Here is a 20276-nt window from a genome sequence, read left to right on the forward strand (position 1 = left end):
GACCTCCAGTTCTAGGCAACACAAAATGGGGTGACTTTTTATTATTTCCAGTTTTCAGTACTATAGAAAAGCGCCCAGTGAGAAACGTTCCGCGTTGAAAAAAAAGGTGCGATTAATTTATCTTTAGTTAATCGCGATTAATCTTTCTGTAGTTAATTAATCTAAATTAATCACAATTAGTCCCGGCCCTAATTATTATTATTATTATAATTATTACTCCAGCTACCCCTGGATCACAGAAGTAATTACGTTGAATTAAAAAAAACGTTCGCTCTGAAAGATTATATATATTCAATGGTTTGTGCCTCATTTTCACGATATTTCAATAATAGCAGACCTACAAGCTACGAGCTTGTAGATCTGCTATTTTTCAATAGCTAAAGTATAACATAATGCTTAGTTAAAACACCAAAAGGGGTTCCCGTCCAGAATGGGTTATTCTATTGAAAATCTGGGATTGCGTCATATTGAAGGGGTAGTTAGTTAGGTATGTTACTCTGTGTCATCATGATATTGAGTTGCATTTGATAACGTCATGTGTTTGGTGACAAAATAGAAATATATGTCGTACTCTTTGGATATATTTTTGAACTTTTTGTCAGTTGATGCTTCACAATATCCATCACGAGTAAAGTCACCGGGTTGAGTTTATTTTTGGAGTACAGTTATGACACTATCTAAAGCCCAAACTTGGGACAAAACCGTTTTAAGGTCAACCACACCAATGCCGTCTCGTCCCGAACCGACCCTTTTGGTGTGGTTTGGGCTTAAGATTTCCCTATATGGGACATGGAAAAGGTTTGAGAACCAGTACACCACTTGGGATTTTGCTGTATATACTGCATACACACACACACACACACACACACACACACACACACACACACACACACACACACAAGGCACACACGCACAGTCACGCACACAGAGATAATCTCCCCTTCTGTAATTCTATCTCGTCCCGGTTTTTCCACCCCCTGTTGAGACTAAAACCTGCTGAAACTACAGAGATGTTTTTCTCCCTCCGGCTGCTGGCTTGTGCTATCACCCTGACGCAACAGTGCTGCTCCCACTTCCACTACTACCACCACTACCACTTTAAACATGTCTGTCACCGTCTCTGTGTCACCATCCAAGCTCACACAACAAAACCACACACTCTCCCCGCTGTCTTCCTGCCACGCGTAATGCTGTATAGTATACCGCCCCAGGAGGCTATTCCCCAATGGATGCTCTCTGTATTTGTTCTGTCTTTGTATACCCTCATGGCTGCTCCTCTGATCTGCCTGCACTTCCCGCTGAAACAGATTTTCTATGCCATTGCTTTGAGATACCACCTGTCTCTCTGTCTGTCTAGGACTGTTACTGCCACAATGAAAAGCCCAGCCCGGAGGTTATAACCTTGTCGATTTCTCATGCCTGGCGTTCCGAAAATCCTTTATCTTTCTTGTTTTATTTCCTTGTAAGTAAGTAGCTTTGGGAACCGGTGGAATATCCGAGCCATGTGGCCCATAGGGGCAGAAGCCTTTGTCCTGTTTCCTGTTTTCCTGTTTGCCTGAAGCGGCTTGATGTACAAAGCCATGATGTGAACGCACCATATCCCCACTGTGCATGGCGCTAGTATGATGTGAACGCACCATATACCCACTGTGCATGACGCTAGTATGATGTGAACGCACCATATACCCACTGTGCATGGCGCTAGTATGATGTGAACGCACCATATACCCACTGTGCATGGCGCTAGTATGATGTGAACGCACCATATACCCACTGTGCATGGCGCTAGTATGATGTGAACGCACCATATACCCACTGTGCATGGCGCTAGTATGTCACACAAGACAGGTATGTGGGACAAGTATGTCCCCAATCCAACCAAGCAGGGAGGCCCAGGTATGACCCGGCGAGGGGATTGAACCCCAGACCTCCCGGTCTCAGGGCGGACACTCTATCCACAAGGCCACCGTGGGCCTGTCTTCACCTGTACTTAGCTTCCGTTCAGAGATAACGGCATGGGAAAAGCCTGGTATTTGTTCTAAACTGGCCCGTGTGATCTGGTTTAGGAAAAAGGAAGCAGAGTGATATACATGTCACTATTATGAACTAGTTAGATCATGACAAGGTACGACCACAACCTAAACCAAAGTGTCCTTGCTAGTGCAAAGTCTACAAACTAACACTAAAACAAATAAAAACTAAATGAAAATTACACCCTCACAAGATAAAAACTAAACTAAACTAGCAACACCCACTTTAAAAACGAATCAAAACTGCAAAGAAATCAGAAACAAAACAAAGAAAATAATGAAAATGTCATAACTATATAATAACCTTGGTTGAGGTCAATACAGTTCTGTTCCTCTACCAGTCAGGTGCGTGCAGGAGAGATTTATAAGCTCCTCGCAAAAGGATATAGCAGTGATCTGAGATTATTTTCACCCCCTAGTATTAGCGGTAAATGTGCCGGCATTATGTCCTGCGATACATTCCTCAAACGTCCTTGCTGAGACACGGGATGCTATTTATTTATTTTTGTGGCTTTTGCCTTTTTATTTTATATTTTTTATAGAGGGACAGACAGTAGTCTGACAGGAAATGGGGGAGAGAGATGGGGGAGTGACATATGCAGTAAAGGCCGTCGGGATCGGGAGTTGAACCCGCGGCACGCTGCCAGGCTTGGGCTACTGGCCAAGGTGCCTGGACCGCTGAGCCACGGCCCAGGCCCGGACCATGGTGCCTGGACCGCTGAGCCACGGCCCAGGATGCTATTTCTAATGCCTGTTGAAGGTATACGTGACCGTCTGATGTTGTCCTGAAGGGAACTGACTCTCCAATAATCTCAACAATGTACTTCAAAAAGTAGTCTTCCCTTATTAACCACCCATCTTATACTTTGTTTCAAAAACAGAATGAAATAGTCAATCTAATCTACAGAGTACACTTCGTAATGCTTTGCGATTTTGCCTTTGGCTTTTATAGCTATTTTTGAGTGGTGCAGCCAGCCACTCCATGGCCCTGCAATGTGGCTGGCTGGCTGGCTGGTTGGGTCCGAGGACGGAAATAGCGTTTATTTCACCACCATGTGTCACTGTTGCGCAGCCTACCACACACACACACACGCACAAGTTTTTACTAAGCTGTGTGTTATTTAACATTTTAGTTTTTAGTCAGACTGTAATCTAGATGTTTTGTGGGTTTATTTTTGTGCAGTCTGTTCCTTGTGAGTAATAAGCTTGGCCCGTGAAGTGACTATGAGTCTTCATTGTTCTTTTGGCTAAAGTCCACACACCGTTTCTACTTTGTACAATTAACCTTGACTCTGTCTGTGAGAAATAATTAAAAATAATTTGTCTCCGTCTATCGTGCCTCTTCAATGATTTCACATCACGCTTTCATAGGCCTGTCATACATTTATACTGTAGCCTCCAAAAACCAAACTTTTTCTTTTCTTTTCTTTCCTTCCGACGAGGTCCATCTTTAATTCTGCTTGTGCGCGTCCTTGTCCTTGGTGGTTGTCTGGTAATGGCTCTTTCATTGTCAAAAACCTCACATGTCCAAAACTGTTACATTTCTTCAAATAAAAAAAGTGGCCAAAGCGGCAGATCCACAAGCTCAAAGCACTTTGCTTCGGACCACGTTTCGAGCTTGCCGATTGCTTTGGTGTGCCGCTGTAGTATGATCAAGTAGGACATAATTTAGGAAAACAAAAAGAAGGAAAACATGGAGATATGAGGTTTTCATAATCGTATACTCGTTCATGTCATTTGTAAGCCTGCTTCTGGGCTCCTTCACAGACATAATAGCTGTGCTTTCTATTGTGTTTCTATTCAGACGTCTTCCGGTCTGACGGATGCGGTGCGTATCAGAGTGTCCTGGTGTAACCTATCTCTCCAGTAATGTTATAACCTCACATTACTTTCTCATATAGCTCTGTACAGTGTATAGACCTATCTCTGAGTGCTGGCAGCATTATTTTTCTCCCCAGCTTAGAGCATCACTTTCTTGGACCATTTTGAATGCCCACACTGAGTTGTCAAGAAAGTGTGTGGGGTAGGGAGGGGAGCTTGTGAATTAATGTGATGTCTGGAACTCCAATGTCTGAACCTTGACTGACTGAGTCAAAGTGTCTCACAGCACTTTCTTCAAGTTTGAACCCATTCTGGACGGGAACCCCTTTTGGTGTTTTAACTAAGCATTGTGTTATACTTTAGCTATTGAAAAATAGCAGATCTACAAGCAAAGGTTTTTTCAGGCCTACAGATAATCTATTCCGTTTTTTTCCCTTGTCCTTCTCATGTCATGTCTTTATTCTGCTCTCTCTTTGCAGAAAATCAGAGCCTGTGTCTGAGTCCTTGAATGGCGAGATATGGCTTGTTTTTCTGCAGTCCTTATTCCATAATGCTAGACTAATTAGTTAGTCTGTGACTAACTAATAAAATGTTAGATCTCGTCCTAAAGTTACCCAATTAGTCAAATCTACTCATACTGTATCACTCAGACCACAGTTTTGAAAAGTGATTCTCAATTGTCTGTGTTAAAACAATATGTTTGCGGCATGGCTCTACAAAAAGGGCCTGTGTGTCCGTGTGTGTGTGTGCGCGTGCGTGTGCGCGCGCGTGCACCAGTCACTTTCTTACTGAGACACTTAGAGAGTTCGATAACGCTCTCAGAGTTAAATCGACACTGAAGATTTTGCCGTTCAAATGTCCTGTGCGGGAGATGACGACGCTATCTCGATTGGCTTCGCTTGGCAGCACTCACAGTCTCACACGGATCAAAACATATGTTGATTTATTGTCAGCCTAGGTACTTATGATGGAGTTTGTCCTCTATTGCCCTTCTGGAGGCCGAGAGCAGGAATTGCTTTCAGTTGCTTTGGGGGAACTTTGCTGTCTGCCGTATCTCCTCTACCGATCTTTCAATTACTGAATGTACGCCCAGGGACTTCAGCGGTTCACAATGCACGCACGGGTGTGCATGCACCCATCACATCCATGCACACTCACACATGCACGTATAAAGTATATGTGAACGTGCATACCGCCGCTGTCGGGCAGAAACATTTGGGACATATGAGGTTTCCCCCCCCCCCGACAGTGCATGTAACGCACGCACGCACACACATCCTGCCTGCGCATACACGCGCACCCACACACATCCTGCCTGCGCATACACGCGCACCCACACACATCCTGCCTGCGCATACACGCGCACCCACACACATGCACGTATGCATAAAGTATGTCTGAACCTGTGCAACAAACTGCGTGACACACACAGAGCTCCTTCGCGCTGCACACTCAGCAGTTGCTGGAGACACAGGTTCTGCTGATTGGGGGGTTGATACTGGTCAAGTATTGATCTCTGATCAGGGAGTCATCCATCTATACTCAGTGAGTGGGTGAATAGACATTGTGATATAAATGGTTGTTTTATGGTTAAAAGTGATTTTTACAATTAGAAAAAGATTCAGGTTGGAGTTGGGGTTAGACATTTAGGGGTTCATTTTAGAACCTGGGTCAAATAAAATGTATACTGTACCTCATTTAAATACACAGTTGTGTGCTGATGTTGCGCACCGAAAAATAGCTGATCTACAAGCTCAGCTCGAGAGCTTGTAGAGCTGCTTTAGTCTTGTTTAGAAATGGCAAAAGATTTAAAAAGATGCCATTCATAAAGACTCTGTCTGAAAATGTCAATTTCCTCACACAAGTATAGTAATAAAAACATGTGTGTGCGCATGCCTGCGTGCGTGTGTGTGTGTGTGTGTGTGTGTGTGTGTGTGTGTGTGTGTGTGTGTGTGTGTGTGTGTGTGTGTGTGTGTGTGTGTGCGTGTGTGTGTGTGGAGGATGGATTAGCACAGACATGTGTAAGACATACATTATTATAGAAGCCAGCGGAGCAATCCAAGCTATTACTGCAGCAATTCACTTTGCTGCAGACCTTCCATTCCATGCTGCACATAATGTAGCTTCACAATGGCTGGCTCAACACTCATTCTCGGCACAGTAAAGATCCTGCAGTGCTCGTCAAACTCTGAGAGTGTGCAAGTGGAACCAAATGGACCCGCTTAAAGCTCTCAGAGTTACCGTCCCGTTAGGGGCCATTTGGGTTCCACTTACACGTCCCGTAAGGGTCTATTCGGTTCCACTTGCACACTCTCAGTCTCAGAGTTACCGTCCGGTAAGGGTCCATTTGGTTCGCTTTGTACACACTCTGGGTTAAAGACACACACCACTCCCCCCCGTCCCCCGTCCCCCAAATATATATAAATATTTTTTGTTTGGTTTATGTCTCTTTTTTAAGTTTACCTGTGAGAATCCTGGTAGTTTCTTTGTGCACTGCAAACTTATGTCCAAAATATACATACATACATCACTGAGGATACGTCCCAGGTGCATCCATGTGATGTTTTTTGTTATTCACATATAAGATGTGGTCTTCAGACTAGCTCTAACTGAAAGCTTGTTATGACGGCTGTTATATAACAGCCGTCTCATAGGAGGGCTGTGGGCAAACCTGTCTTCCAGTGACATCATCGTTATCATAAATATATATTTGAGATTTTTCAGGAATAAAAAGCCTGCAGTTTCTAGCCTGGATTGAGTGGATTTCCCATCGATCATGTCACTGGAAGATGGGTTTCTGAACATGCCTCCTATGAGACACAGACCGTGTAGAAAGAAAACTGTGCTATATTATCATGAAAAATAGTTGTCTTTCTTTCTTTTCTTTCCAGCTCTCCCTTTGTCTTTCCTTCACTCTGAATCCCTCTCTCTCTCTCTCTCTCTCTCTCTCTCGCCCACCCTCGTACACCCCACTCACTCTCTCTGCCTCAGTACTTTAGTTTTTTTCCTATCTCTCCTCCTCGTTCCCTCTCCTTATCAGCCGTTGTTATTTTCAGAGGGCGTGAATCTGGCACAAGCCATTTGTCAAACTGGAGAGATAGAAAATCGGCAATGTAGGCAGAAAAATGTTTGTGTTTTTATGCTCCTTTATCAGCCCCGCGACTAGGCGGGTTGCCCCACTCGCCAACAGCAGTGATGGACGGAACGGCAATATTTCCACACGGACCAATACTTTCTTTATTCTTTATGACAGAGAGATTTACCCCCCCCCCCCCCCCCCCATTCTATTTGTGCGTTATCTGACTGAACTAGTACTAGCAGTAGAAGTGGAGTGCAGGAGATCGGCCTCAAGCTCAATGCCAGCAACACGAGAGTATACTGACAGTTACAGTTTTTCACGATTGTTTAACGCACCAAAAGCGGTTTCGGCACAGTTTTCTGCACAATTTCTGCACAACCTTAACTTCATGTACCTAATCACTTGACACAATTTGCACTACTTAGTCCGTTAGACTCTGACTTTCCTTCTTTACACTCTAAGGTCAATTACACACAATGTTCAGTTGTTGCACACACTAAAATCTCAAAGCATCAACGTACAACACACAACTATTCAAATCTGTAAACATTCAGGTCTGGTGCGCACCTGACCACATACTGTACATACTGTAAATGACCCACAGTGAATTGATTCCATTGTCATCTGGGACAAAATGAGCTTCCACCGGGCTGTTCTATACCTTCCACCTTATTCTCCTTATTCTCGGTAATGTAGATGTTACGGTAATGTCATTACGGTAATGTCATTACCGTAACACCAGGAGATGTGTGCATTTGTGTGCTGTTTTGTTTGCCTATGAAGAAAGTAAGGGAGAAATATGGCTCATTCTTTCTAGAGTCATTGTCATTCATATGGTCTGTTCCATTTCTATGATTGTGTTTTCAATTTTGCACTTCATTGTGCTGTAAATCATCATCATAACCTTTATTTAAATGCTTAGTTGTGTGTACTCAATGAATGGTATCTGTGTGTCATTTGAAAATATGGCTGTGTGTACCAAATGAAAACACGAGTTCCATTTTGGGAACAGTTATGATGACAAAGAGTCATAATGCAGGAGTGTCAGGGTTTAGCATTTTGTATGTGAGGTTTTCAGTCTTTTGTGTGCCGTTTTGAGAAAGCCGTTATTGTTTTGAGAAACGTGTGTTAACAATTTGGAACTAGAGGCAACTAAGGCAAGCCAACTAGCACTGTAGAGCACCAAAGTCTGACGTCAATATCGGTAGAGGAGGGCACAAAGCCACAGGTTCATGTACTTTTTATTTGCATTGTAATCCCCATAGATCGCCTCATATAATAACTATATTTGAAAAATAAACAAATCATCCAGGCCGCTTCACTCATATGGATATGAAGAATCAACTGACTGAGAGAAAACGCTATTGTTATTACTGCTACTGAATTAGTTACATTTTCTCAAGAAGCAGACTGCATCATATATGAGTGACTGACTGTCGCAAACGATACAGAGACACCTCCCTGACAATAACGCAGAGACAGCTTGTTTATCTTTGGACCACAACGCTTACATTAAATGATTTTAAGATGAGCCCCATGTTAATCTCCATAGAGAAACTACTTCCGTGAACCAGGGGAATCGAGGGGACGAGCGGGTGACGTCAGGACTTCGGCGCTCTATGGCAGCCAACCCAGGGCAAAGCCAGGATAGGCAAGAAGCAGTCCCGAGTTGGTGTTGCTTAGGACAGTAGAACAAGTAAGACGCGCAAACGCGTGAAGCGAACGCAGCTCGTAAATTGCAACAATTAGAATTAATTACGTACTTTTTGTGTGTGTGTGTGTGTGTGTGTGGTTGTTTGTGTGTGTGTGTGTGTGTGTGCTACAGCTGCGCCCTCTGGTGTGTCGTTGTTGAGCAGCAGTAAACAGGACTGTGACTGCTTAGCTAACGTTAGCCCATATGCACACACTAGTACACATAGCCTAGTTACAGACAGTGTCGTTGTGACAGTATTATTTTTATGTTGGGCCTAGTACAGCAAGTTACAGACAGTGTCGTTGTTAAGCAGCGGCGGGTGGTGTAACAGCGAGCAAGTTACAGACAGTGTCGTTGTTAAGCAGCGGCGGGTGGTGTAACAGCGGGACACACAGACATTCAGCCCTTGCTGTCTAGCTGCGTCAGCCCTTGCTGTCTAGCTGCGCCCTCTGGTGGCGGGCGGGTGGTGTAACAGCGTGACACACAGACATTCAGCCCTTGCTGTCATACTAAGTGGCTCACTGTGTTCGCAATGAGAATGTGACGTAAATAGTAAATAGTGTCTCACCATCGTGGTTGGCGTTGCCCAGCGTCCAGGGTTCGTCCGAGTCAAAGTGGGTGTCCCCTCCGATGCCGGGCCCGGGGAAGTAGGCGTGGGCCAGGAAGCCCCCCTCGCCATCGAACGGCGAGCTGTCTCCGTGGAAACCCGAGGCGAAGAAGATCATGATGTCCGCCTCCTTGCCCTCGTTTTTAATGTCCGAGTACGGGACCTCCTGGGGAGAGGAGAGGAGAGGAGAGGAGAGGAGAGGAGAGGAGAGGAGAGGAGAGGAGAGGAGAGGAGAGGAGAGGAGAGGAGAGGAGAGGAGAGGAGAGGAGAGGAGAGGAGAGGAGAGGAGAGGAGAGGAGATATAGAGTTGTAATATAGAGCTTGTATATCTTCTACTGCTGATGCTTTTGTGTGATCAAGTAGGGGAATTAATTAACAAAGACAGACTGATACCTGGAAGGTGAGAGGTGTGACGGCCTGCCACACGTTGAAGGCTTGTCGAATGGCTCGCTGCGTGTCTTTCTCCCCGACTTTAGGAGTGTAGTTAGATATACTGTGGAAGAGAGAGGGGGGTGGGGTGGGGGGCATAGGTGTGTCATTAATACATTTCTGAAAAGGTACAAATATTTATTTGAAAGCGGAAACCAGGCGGCATATCGTCGCTGTTGGAAAAGGAAAGCGGAGAGTGAGCGGACAGTGTGGATGGTGAGAGACAGTGTAGGAGAGACAGACAGTAGGACAGCTGAGAGGGAGACAGTGTAGGAGAGACAGACAGCAGGACAGCTGAGAGGGAGACAGTTTAGGAGAGACAGACAGTAGGACAGCTGAGAGGGAGACAGTGTAGGAGAGACAGACAGTAGGACAGCTGAGAGGGAGACAGTGTAGGAGAGACAGACAGCAGGACAGCTGAGAGGGAGACAGTTTAGGAGAGACAGACAGTAGGACAGCTGAGAGGGAGACAGTGTAGGAGAGACAGACAGTAGGACAGCTGAGAGGGAGACAGTGTAGGAGAGACAGACAGTAGGACAGCTGAGAGGGAGACAGTGTAGGAGAGACAGACAGTAGGACAGCTGAGAGGGAGACAGTTAAGGAGAGACAGACAGTAGGACAGCTGAGAGGGAGACAGTGTAGGAGAGACAGACAGTAGGACAGCTGAGAGGGAGACAGTGTAGGAGAGACAGACAGTAGGACAGCTGAGAGGGAGACAGTGTAGGAGAGACAGACAGTAGGACAGCTAAGAGGGAGACAGTGTAGGAGAGACAGACAGCAGGACAGCTGAGAGACAGACAGTAGGACAGCTGAGAGGGAGACAGTGTAGGAGAGACAGACAGTAGGACAGCTGAGAGGGAGACAGTATAGGAGAGACAGACAGGACAGCTGAAAGACAGACAGTGTAGGATAGACAGACTGTAGGACAGCTGAGAGAGAGACAGTGTATAGGAGAGACAGACAGATGAGGGACAGACTGCGGACACTAAGCAGTTGAGTCCATTTCCCACAATGTCTCTCTACGGGGGGTAAATGCATTGTTCCCGTGGAGAAAATGCATTACTGAAACAAAATGTCATATAGCATTAGGGAAATCACTGTAATACAACATTTCAACTTCAGTACACAAGCACTTCCTATAACGCGAATAATGAAGAGCGTGCCCGGGCACGACGCGAGGCTTAATGGGCGGTTTGTGTCGCCGCAGCGCGCCGTGAACGGATACATGAGACGCCTTGCATTGTGGGCTGTCCTGTATCACCTCAGCACCAACGGCGCCACACTGGAATTACCGAGAGAGAGAGATCGGAGGCACGGAGCGAGACTTTGACGTTTGATAGCATCAACAAAAACAAGATCATATTGAAGCCGTGTCGGAGGGTGAGAGAGAGAGAGAGAGAGAGAGAGAGGAGAGATGTAAACCAATTCCACTTTTCCTGTCTTCTGTTGAGTGTGTCAACGCCACCGTACGCCTAATGTTGAAGGAACATGATGAGATGGATCCAAAAGAACAACTCAATTTGAGATTTGTCATTGTACCCGCTTTTGAACGGTGAAGGTTTTGACAGTAAATGGAATCATGAACAAAACAAATGCTTTTGGTTATGTGGCTGAAATACCACGGGAGCAAATACATATCCCCATGTCAAATGATATCACACATCAAAACAGACAGTGTTTTTTGAGGCAAAGACATATAGTTAGGTAAAGTTAGCAAACGTTGTAGCAAATCTGGGGGAAAAAAGGCTTAACACTAACTTTTATGACAGATGTGTTCATAAAGGCGTAGCACATCAATTTGTTCCAATGGGAAACCTTGTGACAGCTGAAAGTTGGGGGTACCATTAACAACCTATATAAGGCAACATTCTCAAAATGTCATTATGCTTTAAGTAGCATGTGACATGTTAAACTAGGGGGTTTTCATTATTCTGAATCCATTGCAAGCATTAGGTTAAAAAACAGCCGAATTTATCCCAAGGAGTGTTTTTTGTGCAAAACTAATGCTTGCAATGGATTCAGAATCCATAGTTTAACATGTCACATGCTAAAGCATAATGACAATTTGATAATTCTGCCTTATATAGGTTACTCCAACTTTCAGCAGCTGTCACAAAGGGACACAAAGGGAAACAAATTCATATGTGAATAATGTGATAGTAGACACCTTTATGATCACATCCGTGAAAAAAGCTAGTGGTAAGCATTTATTTCCCCAGATTTTCCACAGCAAAATGATTCATTTTACGTCTCTCTATAATCTCACGGCAGCTCACAAGCTGAGCTTGTAGATCGAGTATTTTTGTGTATATCAGGCTTGAGAAGGGACCAGGGGGGCAGTCAGCCAGATATTTCGTGAAGCCTCATTTGAAATCGGTAGTTCATATAATGGCCTGTTGTGGCGCTGGACCGGACCCAAAAAGCCCCATAGCTCCATAGAGGCCCATGTATTTTGGCCCAACTTCACCTAGACTGTATTACCTTAATAAACATGGTCATGAATACTTTCTTCTTCCAGTCACTAGTTTAAAGTCTCATTCAACCGCTCGCTAAGGTCTTCCACTGCTGGCCTGCTCGCTTTGCCTAAAAAAATGGCAACTAAAAAATACGGGGAAGCAGCTTTTTGCTTCTACGGGCCATCGGCATGGAACAAGCTCCCTCTGTACCTTCGTCAGGCAGCCTCTGTAGACATTTTTAAAGCTCAGCTCAAGACCCACTTCTACAACATTGCCTTTAAGTGATCTTATATTCTGTGTTATTCATGTCCTCACTGTAATGCATTACTGCTTGTTTTTTAATGTCGTTGCCTTGCTTTTCTTTTATGCTTTGCTTTTATTTTATTCTCCATTGTTCTGTAAAGCACTTTGAGCTGCATTTGATGTCATGAAAGGTGCTATACAAATAAAGTTTTATTATTATTATTATTATTTCTAATGTCATAATATTCTTTTTGGAAAATTATGGTCCCATTAATTAAAAAAATGACCATAAAGAAAAAAAAACATCGCGTATGTTCTGAGGGGCGTGGCTACCATTACAGTCTATGATCGGGATTCCCCTCCCACTCGAGTCAAAATAAAAACCAACGGAGAAGAAGGGGGGAAGTCCCGCCTCGTTGTCTGGGCAGCCAATGACCAGCTGGTATACAAAACGGAGCCAGCCAATGGCCAGCTGGTACCAAAGATGGCGACTTACATTAGGAATTAGCATATTATTACAGGCTTCATTTTACGTTCATGTTAGACCCGGGGAACGCTTTGTCCATATTTTTTACAGTCTATGGAAGGGACCCAAGAAACTGTGCTTTGAAAGTGTTCTTTGTTGTGACAGAAGTGCTCTACTTCTTTTTACCCACACGTTAAGATACATTTTGGCTTAATTAACTTTGTTAATTACTTTGATGGTCGTGAGATTGTATCTGTTCTGTAGCTTCTCTGAAGAACTGCTATTTATTGTGTCATCCAATGATTTTCATCAAAGTTAAACCTCATTAAAATAATGAAGGGTTGTGTCATGATTTTTTTTTTATAATGTCAGTCAGACATCAATAATCTAATTACTACTACTAAAAGTGTCAAAATGTGTTTTAGCAATGAATTCCTTTTTGACGACACCTGTTACAACATATGCTGGCTTCTATTTGGCGTGATGTAAAAGGACATGAATTACACTTTGTGTTTGGGAATTGGCTGTTTGAATGGATTTGTTTCCTTGGAGAACACAAAGACACATTTGACAACTCTGTTATACTTTCTAATGTGCGTGCGTGCGTGTGTGTGCGCACGCGTGTGTATGTATTTAGCAGACAGTTGTCTGTTCCAACTAAATTGTGCGGATTACACAGAGCTAGCCAAATGACCTGTGGCCAACACACACACACACACACACACACACACACACACACACACACACACACACACACACACCTAGATGTCAGCCAGATACAAAGCCAATAAGACTTCATCCAAATGAATATGGCCATCTCAAAATAGTTCGTGCCAGGGACCCCCAGGAGAAAAAAAAACAAGCTTGCAGTTATTGTGCATTTTAAATAGCCGACGTATAAATGGATAAAGTGAGTGTATTGTGAATTAACTACTACTGCCGGGTTAAAAATGTCCAAGATGCTTAAGGAGTTCACTCCTAAGTAAGACAAATGGCGGGAGGAGAGGAGAGGAGAAGAACATTGCAACAGAGACGACGCTAACAGGAGGAGACAGCAGAGGCGAGGAGACAGCCCAGGAGATAAGGAGAGGATTCAAGAATGCAGAGGACATGAAGGAGATTAGGAGAGGACAAGAGGGGGCTCCGCTCTGATTGTGTGTGACAATGGACTGTGATTGCATCCGTTTAAAAGACGTGCACATTCACACACACGCACACACGCCCGCGCAAGCACATGTACGCACCCATGCATGCACGTACCCCCCCCCCCCACACACACACACACACACACACGGCAGCGGCCGTCTATAAATATACTACCTAAGTCACGCAGGATGGAAAGGTTAGAGGTGGTCTTTAAGCTCAGTTTCCGTCTCACACTGTCCGTCTTTCTGTTCATGCATTCCTCTCCTATTTCCCGGTTCGAAGAATTCGAAACTTCAAGCTTGTGGTTGTGTGACACAGTATGATCAAGTAAAAAACACAAAAAACCTCTTAACTCCCTACTTGATCGTACTACTACCTTTCAATCTCTCTCTCTCTCTCTCCCTCTCTCACACCTTCCTGCCCTGAGGCCTCCATGTCAGATTTTCCGACAGTAATGCTGGATTGCACAACTGCACTCACCGTGCAGTAACCGTACTTATAGTGTACAGTACTTCTCTGAATCACTCACTACACAGTAATCAAAATCTGGAGTGTTTTCGGCACCCGTTGCACTTCCTCAGCTTTCCCCTGCATGCACACAGTCTGCTCAGCTCCTTCCTACAGCCTGTCCCCCCCACACAGTCCGCTCTCAGCTCTCCTACTATCTGTCCCCCCACACAGTCTCCTCTCAGCTTCCCTAAAACTTCCCTAAGCTTTCTGTTGTGGGGGGGATTCACACTATGGTCCCGGATGCGCACTCGGGACCACTTGGCAGATGTTGTGGTAGTGTGAATGCTGCGTACCGCTCCCGGGAGCGGATCACCCAACTGTTCCAGGGACCGCATCGGGACAGACTGAAGTGTACTCGGATACGGATCGCTGCAATGTTGAAAGCACTTGAATACAGTTGAATGAAGTGTACTCGGGTGTGGAAGAATCAAGGCCAATGTGAATCATGGCCAGCGGGGACCATGAGGCAACCGTATTCGGAAACAGTTTGAATTCCCCCCTGTCTCTCATTGTCTCTCTCTCAGCTTTCTCTCAGTTACACTGTCAAACTCTTATAGCTTTTCCAACCGTCTCTCCTGGACTGTTTCCCTGTTAGCTTTCATATTCTACGTGCTGTCTGTCTCGCTTACGCGGTCTCGCTTGAGCTTCCCTATACCGTCTGTCTCTCCTATATACAGTAATCCCCCCCAGCATTGCTGGAGAGCAATGCCCACCTGCCAAAAGAAAAGAAAATTGGGGCGTTCAGTTGGCGCAGTGCGTTAGCCTGGCTAATAAGCCAGGCGTGAATCTGCTGTTGGCAAAAGAAAGTGTGATGAGTCTGGCTTATTATGATGGCTTAAATCTCTACGAGAAATGTCATATTCTGTAGGGATGCATTTTGGCCTCATATCCTAACTGTTAATGCATCCAACTTTGAAACTCAGGAGACAAGTTTGGCCCAGATTAAATCCATCATTTGTCTGTATTTCTTTCAGTCAAATTGGACGTGCATGGGTCACCTTGAACACACTGGGGGAACGGTGTGCGTGCTTACGCACAGCTTGTTCCCAACATGTGCTAGATTTAGTGTAATTATAATAAAGTTGTTCAGGCAGGCAACTGCAGCACTGGTAGTCTGTACCAGTGAATAATTATGCCAACTGGCCTACTTCAAATATACTGTAAGACAGTTGCTGTTGGGCAGAAACCTCTTATCTCCGTTAAAGGTATATTCAGTGATTTCACTCAAAAAACCATAGGTTTCGTTTTTGGCTGTGGGACCCAGCCTTTCGTCCAATCAGGATAGAGAGTCAAAAACGAAACCTAAGGTTTTTTGACCCCCAGGGGTTAACTGGGGACAGGGAGGAACTCCTTATATGGTCAGCACACTCTATAGTAGAGAGGATTATCACAACAAAACAAAAAAATAAGTGATATTTGAATTAAGTGAAATCACTGAATATACCTTTAACGCCCCGACAACATACATCACACTAACGCATTATAAGTACCAGATCTGCAAGCTCCAAACGATATTTGATATTGATTTTCGTTATTTTTATCCTGAAAAGTAACCGTTTTGGACATATGAGGTTGCACTCAATCTGCGTATTCATAGGAGCAAACAGTGAATAAAGCACATACAATCATCCAACGTTAACCCATTCTGAGCGGGCACCCATTTTGGTGTCAGCATCGTGTTATGCTTTAGCTATTGAAAAATAGCAGATCTACAAGCTCATATCGCGCCACCGAGTGGCGCGATACGAGCTTGTAGGTCTGCTATTTTTTGAAAAATCGAAGAACGACTGACATTTTTAGAATCTGATCTCAGGTCAGAATGGGTTCATCAGACCAGTGTGTGTCCAGTGGAAAACCTCGTATGAATCTGATCTCAGGTCAGAATGGGTTAAAAGCCAGGTGCTGTGTGCAAAGACATGTGAGCCCAGTGCACACTGCACTGGTAATAAAAAGAATACCTTTCAAGTTGGATAATTTTTTTTCTTAGTATTCAGATGGGTGACAGGAAGAGTGGGCACTATAAGGAAGAGTGTTCTATAAGGAAAAAATAATCTTATTTTGTCCAAGAAATATTTGGAATCAATTAGCCCTTCGCTAAACCCGCTCCAAAATAGATTGTCCAATTGATAGTTTAGCAAACCTGGCCTGGGCCGTGGCTCAGCAGTTCAGGCACCTTGGCTGGTAATCCAGTCTGGCAGTGTGCCGTGGGTTCGACTCCCGATCCTGACGGCCTTTACTGCATGTCATCCCCCCCCCCATCTCTCTCCCCATTTCCTGTCAGCCCACTGTCTGTCCCTCCATAAAAAAATATAAAATAAAGGCGAAAGCCACAATAAAAAAAAACATTAACAAAATATATATAGTTGTTAAGAATGGCAAGCTTTCATCACCTCATAGCTGTCAAACACATTATACAGCTTAACGTCGGGAAGGTTACACGACTGACGCACCCAGGTGATGATATATAATAATACTAATCAGTCTTACAGTGTATTACATCAAAACTCCTGTCGGACGGTCGTTAAAGTTAATTGAGTTGGATACTGTTTCTCCCTCTCTAACATGTCCTCGTATTTCTAGTTTACTGAAATAATGTCAAACATTGTACATTTTCCTACTGCAGGGCCTTGTTGACTAGATTTAGAAGACATTTTGAAGCTCTTGTTACTGAAATGATGGATTATTTATACTGGCCAAATCCCTTCATTTAACTAATGTATCTCAAAGGGTGAGAAGGACAGCTTGCCCTCACAGAGTGGAGTGGGTGTGGCTTATAGCGAAGGTCTAATTGAGAGCTGAGGCAAGTTCTACTAAATCATTAGTTCTCACACTTTCAAAAATGTAAAGAAAAAAATTGCAGATGCACAAACTCGCAGCGTGGCACGGAATGACGTGATGTGAGCTTTTATAACCCATTCTGACCTGAGATCAGATTCATACGAGGTTTCCGCCAGACACACACTGGTCTGATGAACCCATTCTGACCTGAGATCAGATTCTAAAAATGTCAGTCGTTCTTCGATTTTTCAAAAATAGCAGATTTACAAGCTCGTATCGCGCCACTCGGTGGCGCGATATGAGCTTGTAGATCTGCTATTTTTAAATAGCTAAAGCATAACATGATGCTGACACCAAAATGGGTGCCCGGTCAGAATGGGATAAAGAGGCATTTTTGCATCAAGGTTGCCCACTTGAGGCGCTAGCCCCGCTCCTATATGTGTATGCTTTAGTGTGACATAGGCCCTCATTTATCAATTGAGTGTAAAATCTGCCGCAGATTCGAGTGTAGGTTTCGTAGTACACCCACGTCGCCACGGCATTTATAAAGTGATCGCAAACAGCTGATCCTTCCTTCATTTCGTTCCGACGTTAATAAATGTGACGGCTGAAATCTATCTGGCACGCCCTATGAAATCAAGCCTCGCCCTCGTTTTTGCGACATGAACAACTGCAGTACGATCTTGGAATAAGCTTGCACACTTGGTAATATCCTACCAATTTCATATGACATGCCTTTACAAAATATATTTTTTTCACATGTAGGCTATTATTAGTTTTATACATTTTAGGAGTGAAAACATACGTTTAGATGCCTGTGACAGCCTCTCAGCTGGTCAAACAATGCTGCTCCGCTGTTCTACGACAGAAAAACTGGTGAGGACAAAGCGTACGACAGCTCCCGACCAGAGGTGAGTTTTGAGACGTGCAGACGTGCCGCGCTCAGGGATCATTTGATTAGTAGATTTGACCCCCTGATCCAACCCTTTGATGCTGAGTGCCAAGCAGGGAGGCATTGGGTCCCATTTTTACAGTCTCTCTGGTATGACCCGGCCGGGGATCGAACACCGACCTCCCAGGGCGGACACTCTAACCACAAGGCCACTGTCTGGTCCGCTCAACACTTCTTTCTGCCTGATGACTGTTTCGGCCAGCCCCTCCTATAAACAGCTTTTGTCCCCACACGTCTCAAGATTTGCCATTGACAATGAACGGAGAAATTAGGTCCGCTAAATATGACATAAATTAAACATCAAAACATTAAACGCCATTGACATTGACAACAGGCATTCTGATTGGCCAGTATGAGCTGATGCATGATGGTAAGGTGTGATTCCCCCCCTTCTTTTTAAGTCAGCGCACCGTACGCTGGGGACAAAATCAACACTGGCTGAAACAGTCGTCAGGCAGAAAGAAGTGTTGAGCGGACATAATAAATACAGTAAGAGGGGGTAAGCAGTCACCCTGCACGGTGAGCTCAACACTCACACACAGGACATAATAAATACAGTAAGAGGGGGTAAGCAGTCACCCTGCACGGTGAGCTCAACACTCACACACAGGACATAATAAATACAGTAAGAGGGGGTAAGCAGTCACCCTGCACGGTGAGCTCAACACTCACACACAGGACATAATAAATACAGTAAGAGGGGGTAAGCAGTCACCCTGCACGGTGAGCTCAACACTCACACACAGCTCAGGGCTGTTACGTAACGCGGTGGAGAGAGCAGGAGCGCTCAGAGACGGAGGGAAAAACAGTGTGGCTACGTCTCACGGGGCTGCCCTAATTTACATTAGACCTACATTACGCAGATGGCTCCCTGGTAGTGAGAGAGAGAGAGAGAGAGAGAGAGGGGGGGGGGGGGGGGCAGAAGGGTTGAGAGACAGAAAGGTAGAAGTAAAGAAGGGAAATGCAAAAGCATGCAGTAAGAAAGGCTGGAACGATACAGGATGAGAGAAAGGGTAAATAAAGAGTTTAGACGCTAGAGACACCCGGCTTCTGTACAAGCCACGTATTTACAGATAGCATATGAACATAATACGCAATAACAGCAGTAAACATGTTGATTGAAAGACATAATACATTTTTGAAAGAGAAGCTAAATAATAATAACCCAACCTATTCAGCAGCATGGAGAGCACCAGCAGACACTGACCTTCCGTCAAAGTGTAGCAGCAGAGAAACATGCAAACGCAGACGCAATCAAATCAACAAAAACACAGTAAACCTTAGATAAATACAGTAAGCATTTGAAAATACAGTGTATATTCTCATTACCAAAATATCAAACAAACAAAAAAAAGCTGACCTAAAGTAAAAATGTATTATAATATATAAGTAATAAGTATCCAAAAAAGATAATACTCAAGCACAGATATTCAAAATGCCATAAATGTACTTGGTTACCGTATTCACCCACTGCATGGGGCAGTGAAAAACACACACCCCTACACACCCCTACAGACTCAGCCATTCTGTGCCATCGAGTTGAACGTACTGTGGAGATAGTACTGTACAAGATAGGCCTACAATTCAACCATAATGTTTAAGTGCTAGTTAGCTAGCACTTAAACTAGTTAGCTACTGCTAAATGAAGAGACCATGGCTGAACCTCATTTGAACCTCATTTGAACCTTGAACCCACGTTTCATGACTGATCGCGAAACAACAGTTGATATTTAAATAAATGCATAATACGTAGGTAGTATATATAAGATTAGAGCTATAGCCATCGCTAGGGCATATGCTAACAGTTAGTTCAGTTTTGTCCGTAATGTTGCAAAATCACGGGTAAGGTCTGCGATTCATACCGATCGTTTTGAAAGGTATCCCTAGTCTGCTTTTGTCCGATATGCAAATAAATGTGGATTAAAAATGTTAATAATGCTGTGTAGGCATATATGGGTCAGTGTCAAGCGCTTGTTCTCAGAGAGCATACAGGGAACAGAGAGAAAAGAGAGCCCAGTAAACAAAGGAAACGCAACCCCTGTTGTGCATGAAGGGATAGATAGATT

General features: G+C 44.3%; 1 protein-coding gene across 1 annotated transcript in view; it reads right to left on the reverse strand.

Moving 5' to 3' along the window:
• mmp24 (matrix metallopeptidase 24) overlaps positions 1-20276 on the reverse strand; it is a gene marked incomplete at its 3' end in the record, with an annotated part of 70988 nt that overhangs the window by 43701 nt on the left and 7011 nt on the right. The window contains exons 3-4 of the mRNA XM_083770400.1: positions 9624-9723; positions 9192-9396 (exon numbers count right to left, since the gene is read on the reverse strand). Coding sequence (XP_083626526.1) covers positions 9192-9396; positions 9624-9723 — 305 coding nt within the window. The remainder of the gene's footprint in view (positions 1-9191; positions 9397-9623; positions 9724-20276) is intronic.

Source organism: Protomyctophum parallelum (genome assembly GCF_964188405.1).
Source record: "Protomyctophum parallelum genome assembly, chromosome: 8".
In the NCBI taxonomy this organism is placed as follows: domain Eukaryota; kingdom Metazoa; phylum Chordata; class Actinopteri; order Myctophiformes; family Myctophidae; genus Protomyctophum; species Protomyctophum parallelum.